The sequence below is a fragment of the Rattus norvegicus genome, chromosome 8 (genome assembly GCF_021556685.1).
Source record: "Rattus norvegicus strain SHRSP/BbbUtx chromosome 8, alternate assembly SHRSP_T2T, whole genome shotgun sequence".
In the NCBI taxonomy this organism is placed as follows: domain Eukaryota; kingdom Metazoa; phylum Chordata; class Mammalia; order Rodentia; family Muridae; genus Rattus; species Rattus norvegicus.
This window is the reverse complement of record NC_141541.1, coordinates 83,805,023-83,816,814: the sequence shown is the minus strand read 5'-3', so window position 1 is coordinate 83,816,814 and position 11,792 is coordinate 83,805,023. Positions and strand designations below refer to the sequence as shown.

Sequence of the window (11,792 nt, the reverse complement as noted above, 5' to 3'; positions counted from 1 at the left end):
AGCTCCGAAAAAAAGAACCAAAAAAAAATAGTTATTATTACTTTAAAGACAGGGCCTTCATGTATCTTAGGCTGGTCTTAAACTCCCAGTAGAGTTTAGGATAACCTTGAACTTCTGATCCTCCTGCCTCAGCCTTCCGTGATTGCAGGTGTCATCACCACACTTGGTTCGTGTGAGCGACTGAACAAGAAGCTCTGTGTCCTCTGCCACACCTCTGTTCCCTGGCTTCCTTCATCTTTATTTTATTATTTATTTAAGATACTTGTGTGTGTGTACGATGTGCATGTGTGTGTGATGTGCATGTCCGTGTAAGATGTGTATGTGGGTGGTATGCACACGTGTGTATGATATGCATCTGTGTGTGATGTGCATGTGTGTGTGATGTGCATGAATGTGTACAATGTGCATGCATGTGTGCAATATGAACATGTGTGATGTGCATGTGTGTATGATGTGCATGCGTGTGTGATGTGCATGCGTGTGTGATGTGCATGCATGTGTGAGATATGCACATGTGTGTGTGATGTGGATGTGTGTGACATGCATGTGTGTGTGATATGCATGCATGTGTACGATGTGCATGTGTGTACAATGTGCATGTGTGTGTGATGTGCATGCATGTGTACGATGTGCATGTGTGTGGACTTGTACATACCACAAAGGGCCCATGGAAGTCAGAGGCTGACCTTAGGCATCGGTGCTGTCTCTCTACCTTGTTTGAGGCAAGGCCTCTTGTTTTGCAACTTTAAACTCCAGGTTTGTTGGTCTGCCTTGCTAGCTTGTGGGAATTCTCCTGTCTCTGCTTCCTATCTTGAGTAGGAGTGCTGGAAATACAGACACACACATCACCACATTTGGCTTTTATGTGGGTTCTGGGGAGCTGAGCTTAGGTCAGCAGGCCAGATGATAATCACTTTTATACAATGGGACATCTATCTGATGAGCTCCTCACCTGTATTCTCAATTCTACCAAATCCAGCTCTTGAGAGGCATAGCTACAAAATACAGATGGGTTGGAGAGCCAGCCCAGGGGCACAGGCCCTTCCTGGCAAGCCTGATCCCTGGAACCCACACAAAGTGAGGTGGAAGGGGAAAAGCAACTCCACAATGTTGAACTCTGACCTCCACATGTGGGCTGTGATGCCTGCCCCTCAGCCCCATCCAACTGAAAATAATAATAATAATAATAATAATAATAATAATAATAATAAAATACAAACTTTAAAAGGAAGAAAACATGGGCGGGAAAGACGCCTCAGCTGTTAAGAGTACTCGCTGCTCTTGCAGAGGATGAGTTTGGTTGCAGTGGCCCACAACTGCCTGTAACTCCTGCTTCAGGGAATCCAAAGCCCTCTTATTGTCCCCATGGACACCCACACACGTGTACCCAGACACACACACACACACACACACACACACACACTCACACTCACACACACATACTCACACTCTCACACACACACTCACACACACTCACACTCTCTCTCTCTCTCTCTCACACACACACACACACACACACACACACACACACACACACGAGTAAAAATAAAGACAAAATCTTAAAACCCCACAAACTGATACTGAGCAGAACTTGTAACAACAGCTGACTAGGCTACTAGGCTGACTAGGCTGACTAGGCTGACTAGCATGAGGGCCTCAGGGCAGGAAGTGCCAAGCGATGGCTTCACTAAAGCTCCACTTGCCTTCAGAGAGGGGGAGGAGACTTCGCATGGACCCCTGGCCTTCTCTAGGGGAGGACTCTACTTCATAGCTGGTGCCAAGTCAACCCATGGGGCTGCGTGCGTGGTATCTGGGAAGCCAAGGAGGCAGAAGCCATCTTAAACTCAAGAGTTGTGTTTCCCTGATCTGGCCCAGGTAGTTCTCTCTGTTTCTCCTTTGCAACCCTGGGGTTTAACCAAGGAAGAAGGTAGAACCCCATGTCCTGCTGGTGGGAATACTGAATGGCGTAGCTGCTAAGAAGAGTTCAGTAGATCTGCTCCACTCTAAGGCCCGAAGTTAACCACAGGGCCCAGCAATCCCACCTAGGCTTGCACACAGGAGTGATAAAAAGCCCAAGTCTGCATAAAAACACGTAAAAGCATGCTCAGAGCACCACCTCCACATGCTGTCCAATGACTGAGAGCCACCCACATTCCAGCTAGCTGTGTGTGGTAAACACCATGCAGCATTAGCCTTGAGCCAGCGTGAAGTCTTGACAAGCTACATCGTGCAGAAGCCCAGAAAACACTTGGTTAAATAAGAAATCAGACACAAAGAGCCACGAGCTGTCTGATTCCATTCGTATGAAGCATCTAGAAGAGGCAGATTCAAAGGCAGCAGGTAGATTAGTGGTTGCTGGGGCAGGGGAAGGGAGGATCAGAAGGCTGCTAATGGGTGTGGCATTTCTTTTTGAGTGACAGGATTAAATGAAGGGTGATGGTTGTGTGCTACTATGAGCACACTAACAGCCAGTGGAGCGCTCACTTCAAAATGGTGAATGGGGTTTTGTGTTGTGTGAGTTTTACCTCAGTACAAATGGAAGAGCACAACTGTCAGAGTGTGGTGCGAGCGAGCATCCAGCCTCTGCTCAGTCCTTCCCTCTCACAGTTGCAGACAGGCAGCTGCTGAGGCACTTGCAGCTCTCTGGCTACAGACTCACCTGGGGACAGAGATTTCAGCAAAGGGGCGACTGGTGTCTCCGCTCAGCACCCTCTTCCCTGCCTACTGCCCTGGAACCAGCCTCCCTGTAGGCTTGTGCCTTCCCCATTTTCCCACTTCTGCCACACAGGCTCTGATTCCCCTCCTCGGGGACTCCCCTGAATTAGGATTTCCCTAGGAACCTCACAGTAGGAAGAGGCCAAGACCAGAGAGCTAGTTGGGCAGGTAAAGGTGGTTACCACCGAGCTACATGGCCTGATTTTGATCCCAGGAAACCACATAGTGAAAGGAGAGAACCAACTCCTATAAGTTGTCTTCTGACCTCCATATGTGTACTATGGTATACACACACACACACACACACACACACACACAGGACCACAGGACACACACGCAATGGACACACTGTAACAAAACAAAACAAACAAATGTAGTTTGGCTTAGTAGGTAAAAGTGTTTGCCAGCAAGCTTGATGGCTCAAATTTGATCCCCAAAACCCACATTTCCAGTCAGAAATATTGTAACAAAACAGACATACGCACAAACGAAACAAAACAGGATTAGACCAACCCAGTTTTATGAAACGGTGAGCTAGTATTGGCCAGGGAGGTTGGGAGGGACACAGTGCTTGCCTACCATACGGTTCTGAGTAGACTGAAGAGGGCACAGAGGAAAGGAGGAATGAGCAGTGGACGTTTATGCAGATTAAATGTTTAAAACAAAGCATTGTTAAGGCTGGAGAGACGGCTCAGTGGTTAAGAGTATTGGCTGCCTTTCCAGGGGACCCTGGTTTGATTCCCAGCACTTGCATGGTGACTCACGACTATCTGTAACCCCTGTTCCAGGGATCTGATACCCTCTTCTGGCCTCACAGGCACATAAGTGGTGCACAGATCATAGAAGCAGAGCACACATATACATTATAAAAATAAAAACTACCCCCCCATAGCAATATAAACCAAATCCTGGTTTATACTGTAGACAATAAAAGTAAGTTGTCATCAATTCGAGTTACTCCCAAGAAGAAGAGTCTTGCTGAATTGTAGAAAGACACGTTCTTTTCTTCTTTTTAAATGTATACATTTATTAAGAATTCGAAGTTACTTAAAACTGTATTAAGGGGAGCATTATAAATTCAGAAGCCCTGGGAATGAGGCATGGAAGGATTTAGGTTTCAAAGGATTCCTTCAGGTTTCCTATTGCATTCTTCATTGCTCCGGGCTCTGGGCTCTGGGGTTTAGGACCCCCTGCCCTGCCCCTGGCTACTTAACAGCAGCTGAGAACCCTGCAACAGATGGGAGTGGCTCTGCTGTGCCTGCAGCCAAATGCAGACAACAACACATCTAGTGAGTGGGTGCAGCGTTTTTCTGAAGTTCTTTGGAGTGATATAGACCATCTCCCCACTTAGCAAAGAGCTACTTAGGCCCATCCCAAACCCGGAACTCCGTGTAGCATGCAGGTAGAAATGTCTCTAGGCAGGAGGATTTCCTCAGTTCTTATCCAACTACCCAGAATTGTCCCTTAGAGGGCCCGCAGTTAGGCAGGTAAGATCGATTTAAAAATTTAAAACTTATAAACATTTCCAGATATAAAAGATGGCCGTTGCAAAGAAACAGGACAGAATAGCCCGGATCAGCAATCTTCTCCAGAAGCCGGGTGGTAAGGGGTTCTTGAAGAATTGGCAAAAGCCATCCTGCAAGGGGCAAAAGAGGAGAATTAGACTGTCTCTCCACGAACAGACCTGAGCCCCGAATACACAGCAGGTGCAGCCGGAGGGATGGCTCAGCAGTTAAGAGCACTGTCTGCTCTTGCAGAAGACTTGGGTTCAGTTCTCAGCACCCACATGGTGTCTTACACTGCTCATAACTCCAGTTATACGTGATCTGACATCCTCCCTGGCTTCCCTGAGCACTGCACATCCATGGTAGACATTCAGGTATTCATCTACATCAAGGGTTAGCTCAGAGCTTAGAGGTCAAACATGCAATCAGCATGCACAAGGCCCTGGGTCAGGTTCCAGTATGAAAAACACTCCAAAATACATGGAAGGTTCTAGATCATGCCTTAAAAATGAAAGGCACATGGCTACCAGATACCTTCCAGCTGGGATTTGTAATTAGCCATCCAACTTGCTGTATGAACAACCATCTAACTGCTTCATATGGCAGAGATCCCTCGATACGCCTCATATTTTACCTCAGTGCTTAGGAAAGGCATCTTGGAGAACTCTATTAAAACCTCTCCTTGAAACACACCGGATAAACAGTTCTCTGCACCCAAATCCCGTGGGAGGGAGAGCTGAACCTTCAGAGAGGCAGACACGCCTGGGAAACCAGAAGAGACTGCACTCTGTGCACATCCAGACGCCAGAGGAAAACACCAAACGTCATCTGGAACCCTGGTGCACGGAGGCTCCCGGAAAGAGCGGCACAGATCTTCCCAGTTGCTGCCGCCGCGGAGAGGACTTAGGCAGTACCCCACGAGCAAACTTGAGCCTTGGAACCACAGGTGGGACCAACTTTTCCCCTGCAAGAAACCTGCCTGGTGAACTCAAGACACAGGCCCACAGGAACAGCTGAAGACCTGTAGAGAGGAAAAACTACACGCCCAAAAGCAGAACACTCTGTCCCCATAACTGGCTGAAAGAAAACAGGAAAACAGGTCTACAGCACTCCTGACACACAGGCTTATAGGACAGTCTAGCCACGGTCAGAAATAGCAGAACAAAGTAACACTAGAGATAATCTGATGGCGAGAGGCAAGCGCAGGAACCCAAGCAACAGAAACCAAGACTACATGGCATCATCGGAGCCCAATTCTCCCACCAAAGCAAACACGGAATATCCAAACACACCAGAAAAGCAAGATCTAGTTTCAAAATCATATTTGATCATGATGCTGGAGGACTTCAAGAAAGACATAAAGAACTCCCTTAGAGAACAAGTAGAAGCCTACAGAGAGGAATCGCAAAAATCCCTGAAAGAATTCCAGGAAAACACAATCAAACAGTTGAAGGAATTAAAAATGGAAATAGAATCAATCAAGAAAGAACACATGGAAACAACCCTGGACATAGAAAATCAAAAGAAAAGACAAGGAGCTGTAGATACAAGCTTCACCAACAGAATACAAGAGATGGAAGAGAGAATCTCAGGAGCAGAAGATTCCATAGAAATCATTGACTCAACTGTCAAAGGTAATGTAAAGCAGAAAAAGCTACTGGTCCAAAACATACAGGAAATCCAGGACTCAATGAGAAGATCAAACCTAAGGATAATAGGTATAGAAGAGAGTGAAGACTCCCAGCTCAAAGGACCAGTAAATATCTTCAACAAAATCATAGAAGAAAACTTCCCTAACCTAAAAAAGAGATACCCATAGGCATACAAGAAGCCTACAGAACTCCAAATAGATTGGACCAGAAAAGAAACACCTCCCGTCACATAATTGTCAAAACACCAAACGCACAAAATAAAGAAAGACTATTAAAAGCAGTAAGGGAAAAAGGTCAAGTAACATATAAAGGCAGACCTATCAGAATCACACCAGACTTTTCGCCAGAAACTATGAAGGCCAGAAGATCCTGGACAGATGTCATACAGACCCTAAGAGAACACAAATGCTAGCCCAGGTTACTGTATCCTGCAAAACTCTCAATTAACATAGATGGAGAAACCAAGATATTCCATGACAAAACCAAATTTACACAATATCTTTCTACAAATCCAGCACTAGAAAGGATAATAAAGGGTAAAGCTCAACATAAGGAGGCAAGCTATACCCTAGAAGAAGCAAGAAACTAATCATCTTGGCAACAAAACAAAGAGAAGAAAAGCACACAAACATAACCTCACATCCAAATATGAATATAACAGGAAGCAATAATCACTATTCCTTAATATCTCTCAACATCAATGGCCTCAACTCCCCAATAAAAAGACATAGATTAACAAACTGGATATGCAATGAGGACCCTGCATTCTGCTGCCTACAGGAAACACACCTCAGAGACAAAGACAGACACTACCTCAGAGTGAAAGGCTGGAAAACAACTTTCCAAGCAAATGGTCAGAAAAAGCAAGCTGGAGTAGCCATTCTAATATCAAATAAAATCAATTTTCAATTAAAAGTCATCAAAAAAGATAAGGAAGGACACTTCATATTCATCAAAGGAAAAATCCACCAAGATGAACTCTCAATCCTCATCTTCAGTTGGTTTATATACAAGTGTGCAATTTCTAGGCTTGAAAGCAAAATGATGCTATCTGGTGCTGGATAGAGGAGCCTTATTTTTTATTATGGCAGCTTGCTATTTTTGTAACATGGTGACTTGGTTGAACACAATAAAGTACAGTAGTAACTGAAAAAAAAAACAAAAAAAAAAAACAAACAAACAAACAAACAAAAAACCTCTCCTTACCCTCTGATCCCTTCCCCACCATCTCCAATAAAAATTACAAAACATAAACCCTTGGCTGTTTCCTCCTTTGACAGCACCTGTCTGTCTTCAGTCTTTCTATTCACTCTTGACCTTCTCTCTACAAATCAAACTCAAAAGGTTTTCAAAACTCACTGGGGACCTTGTGGGTCACAGTTCTGGTTACTCCTTTAATAAGTATCTTGGGTCTTACAGTTACAGGCCCCCTCTTTAGCACTCTTTCTCCTCTCAATTCATCCAGACTGCTGAGTGGTGCATGACACAGACTCATGGTGACCACATCCTTCCACTGTGCCAATCTCTGACTCAGATACCCGGAGATGGGAGACCTGCCGACCATACCATCCAGGTCATATGTAGCAATCAGACATTGAACTTAGCGCCCGTTATCCCCAGACCACAAAAGGCTGGGAATGTTAGCCTTTGAACCAGAGGGTGTTCAGGCCATGCTGACTGGCAGCAGCTGCCTTCTCTACCTTCACAGCTTGCGTCAAAGAAATAGCAGATACCCTGTTGAAAGTCAGCCCGGGAACTCCTAAGTCTTTCTTCCTCAAAGGGAGCTTAACCAACACCAGACTACCTGAGACCCTAAGTAATCAGGTACTATGGGTAGCAAATCCTGTATCATGAAGGGACACTAACTAAAGGGCGAAACCTTCCCTTTTCCCTTCCTGCTCCAGAACCAGTGACAGCTACACACACCCATGCATCCACACGGATTCATCACTACGTGGCACAAGACCTCCCCCTTCCTCTGGAACCTATGAGAGGGGATTCCTCACTTGGCCGTATGAACCTAAACTCTGTGTAGAGCTGCGGCCATGCTGCCTTCCCTTCGTCTTAATAAGTCTGCTGGTGAATCTCTCTCCCAAAAGGGAAAATCTGCCCAAGTCTGAGATCTTATGTGAGAGAGGGAGAGAGAGAGAGAGAGAGAGAGAGAGAGAGAGAGAGAGAGAGTGTGTGTGCGTGCGTGCGTGTGTGTGTGTGTGTGTGTGTGTGAGAGAGAGAGAGAGAGAGAGAGAGAGAGAGAGAGAGAGAGAGAGAGAGAGGTGGTAGGGAGGAGCCAGGACACAGAGGGAAACATCATCACTCTGTCTTCATGACCTTGTCAGAGAGGGTCCTGAGAAACTCAGCTGAAGGCAGTCTGCAGGCCAGTGGCAACCCACACATCGGGAGCAGGGCAGGTGTTAACACGTCATGCTGCCCTTTCTTTCACCCGTAGCTTAAGTGCAGACTCCTGACAGGAGTGTGATCTGTTTGGTTTTTGTATAGCAGGTTTTAATAGTTAAGTTACATTTATTCCATAACACAGGCCACCTCCATTTTGATTCAATTCCTATGAAGAGGGAGGTAAAGAAACCTGTGGCCAAGCTCAGCTTCCAGGGCCTGTTGTGGGTTAACCTAGGATAGAGCAAGCTTCCTTCCTTCCTTCCTTCCTTCCTTCCTTCCTTCCTTCCTTCCTTCCTTCTCCGGTGAGGCTGGAGATCAAACCCAGGGCTTTACAGATGCTAACTGCGTACCAACAAGCTTTATCCTCATCCTGCGTGTTTTCCTTGATCAATAGCTCTGTAGCCGGAGGCTAAGGACTGCCTCTTTAGCCTACACCACAAAGATTAAGGACCGTAGGAAAGCCAGGAGCCTGGAGGTTGCCCAGCAGGGAAAAGTGCAATGGCCTAAAAGTAAAGATCCCAGTTAGGGTCCCCACTTGGTGGCCACACACATTTCACAATCCCTAAGACCTTACTCTAATAAAGGGTAAGAGAAGAAGCTCTGGAGGGCCTGGGCATGGCTACTGCTCCCTTTATACTACTTGGGCATATCAGACTTAATCAACCCTCCCTGACAGTCCTGGGGCAAGAGTTAGGGTAAGCCGCGTGTGCCCGGCTGCCCCTGAATGAACTTTTGTAAGAACTATTGAGCAAGAGCAGTCTGAGGGCCTATAAAGAAATCCCCAGGCTGGAGATGCGGTTCACTTAGTGCTTGCCCAAGATGCTCAAAGTCCCGGTCTTCCCTACATAGCACCACATAAACCCACCATAATGACCTAGCCTGTAATCCTGGTGCTCCTGGGATGGGAGCAGGAGGACCATAGCGGCAGGAGAGAGTATCTGATGAGGTTTGAGGCCAGCCTGAGCTGGCTGCGTAAGACCCTGACATAAAGGCACTCAGCACAGCATCCTGGCCCCTTCCTCCAACCCATCTCCATCACGCTCCAATGGTCTCACCCAGCCACCGTGAGCCTCCAGCCAGGAGCGATGCCGTCCTGTGAGTCGATTGTACAGCAAGCTCACTATGAGATAGCAGTCTCGCTCCAGTAGGAGACGGTTTCTTTGATCCCTCCTCCGCTTAACAGTCCTGTCTTGGTTCATTAGCGTCCCCACGAAGGCCAGGAGCATCACCAGGCGGCCCCAGTTGAACTCTTGGTCATTGGAGAGCAACTCATCCGCCATCTGTGTCACCAGCTCCAGGCGGTTGCCCTGGTAGTCGCGGAAGGAGTTGAAAAGATCCTGGTGCTCCTGTTGGATCTGACTAGTCACAGAGCGCAGCAAGGCCGCCTCAACAGACGTGGGCAGTGGCTCAGGGGTGTTCGGCGCCCGTGCGCAGAACAATATGTAGTCAGTCAGCAGCCGTCTAGTGCGATCCTGCAGCGGGTCACCCATCTTTTGGCCTCTGTACCTGGTCCAACCTCAGCCGGCTTTCTAGCCTCAGCTATTTCCCACTCTGACCCGCCTGGACATTTGGGAATATCACTTGCACCTGTTACAAGGAGAGAGCCGTGGGGGTGGAGCAAGCAGGAACAGAGGAGACCCTCAAATTACTGTTAAGGATTAAACAGATGGGGGCTGGAACTTTTTAGGGGGTGAGTAGGTCTTATACTTGTCATTCTCTTGCCTCAGCCTCCTGAGTTCAGGCTTGGGCTGTCAGGCCCAGCTAGTAGCGATGTCTTTACTTGATATTATTGATGGAGCCTACTTGTTTGGGAAATAAAGATATATAAACCATTTTGCAAGTGGTTGTCCTAGGCTAGAGGAGGCAATGTGGTTCCAACCCCTGACTCTTGCCTATTTCTGACTTACCAGCTATGCCCCTAGAGCCCCTGTCTCTCCTCCACTGATACATTTCTAGTACAGTGATTCTCAACCTTCCCCTGTCCTTGGGTTGTGGTAACCCCAAACTATAAAATTATTTTGTTGCTACTTCATAACTGTAATTTTGCTACTCTTAGAAACATAATGTAAACCTCTGATATGTAGGAGAGCTGACATATGGCTGCCAAAGAGGTCGAGACCCACAGGTGGAGAAACCCCTGCTCTAGTTCACAGACCTGCTGGGCTGTGGCCCTGTGGGCCCTCTTGGACCTCCTTTTTGACATTCTGTGATGCTGATGCTACCCTAAGCTTCCTCGGAGGCCCCTTCCCAGAGGTCAACTCCTCCCAGCTGTCCTGGTCCCTTCTGTATGCCCATGTTCTCTAGAGGCCTGCTTTAATCCAGTAGTTTCCCTGAGGGGAACGAGCGCTCTTTAGAGTGTTAAAGTATAATCCAGAACCCTTGTGAGTCCCCAAGACTCTTTCAGGGCTTCTGAGGGATATTTAAATATTTTTTAAAGTTTTCTTTAAAAGATTTATTTTTATGTATGTGAGTACACTGTAGCTGTCTTCAGACACACCAGAAGAGGGCATCAGATCCCATTACAGATGGTTGTGAGCCACCATGTGGTCGCTGGGAACTGAACTCAGGACCTCTGGAAGAGCAGTCGGTGCTCTTAACCGCTGAGCCGTCTCTCCAGTCCCTGAGGGATATTTATACACTGTTAATGACAGAACAAAATACAAGCGGCTTTTGTTACTCTCAGTCCCACAGAGACTGCTGAAGTGGTGACAGTGCCATCCTGCTGACTGGGAGAGTGTCGTTCTGCATTCCAAGGGTCTCTCTGAGGAGCATGGGGCTGTTGCTGGGGCCACAAACCAGCACTAAGCAAAGAGACAGGCAGAATAGGATAAGACAGGAAACAGACAATCTGAGGACACACATACATCCTGCTTCTCAGGGACAGCAAATCTTAGGCTCTTCAAATGCCCGAGGCCACCCTCGATGACAGTTTTACCAGTGTCCGAGGTGACCTTTGGTTCCCAGTACACTTCACAGAACAAAACTGAGCATTCCTTTAAAAGATGGGGTCCTGGGGCTGGGGCTGTACTTCAGTTGGTGGAGTGTTTGTGAATCGTGAGGGAAGGTCGGGGTTTGATCTCTGACAGCACCAGCCATCTTAGTGCATCTAGTGTGCGATGCACACTGGCCATCTCAGCGTACCAACACCTGAGAGGCGAAGGCAGCGGGGTCAGAAGTTCACACTCACACTCGACAGTGTAGAGGGTTTGAGGGCAGCCTGGGATACATGCTACCTTGTTTCTCTAAGAAAACAACAAGGGCAGGGCAGGGAGACTGCCAACTGCTACTAATTGGGCCTGACACCCTGAGTCCCATCCCCAGGCACCATGCAGTGGAAGGAGAGAGCAGGTTCCCACGCTTATACTCTGACCTCCACGTGTGCCCTGTGGCATGGGTACTCACCCCCGCCAACACACACAGAGTTAAAAAAAAAACATCAAATACATGAACGAATAAACATGAAAACAAACTAGAGAAAGCAAAGCGATGGGAAGATGGGACCTCACTATGCGGCTGAGGCCGAGCT

At 47.3% G+C, this 11,792-nt stretch overlaps 1 protein-coding gene across 1 annotated transcript; it reads right to left on the bottom strand.

Moving 5' to 3' along the window:
- Positions 1-3,723: 3,723 nt before the first annotated feature.
- On the bottom strand, positions 3,724-9,767 carry Bcl2l10 (Bcl2-like 10). Its single transcript, NM_053733.1, has 2 exons — positions 9,322-9,767; positions 3,724-4,351 (listed from the first exon to the last, which is right to left on the bottom strand). Exons 1-2 carry the CDS (start codon positions 9,754-9,756, stop codon positions 4,229-4,231), a joined length of 558 nt encoding a protein of 185 aa, NP_446185.1. The 5' UTR covers positions 9,757-9,767; the 3' UTR covers positions 3,724-4,228.
- Between the last annotated feature and the right edge of the window lie 2,025 nt (positions 9,768-11,792).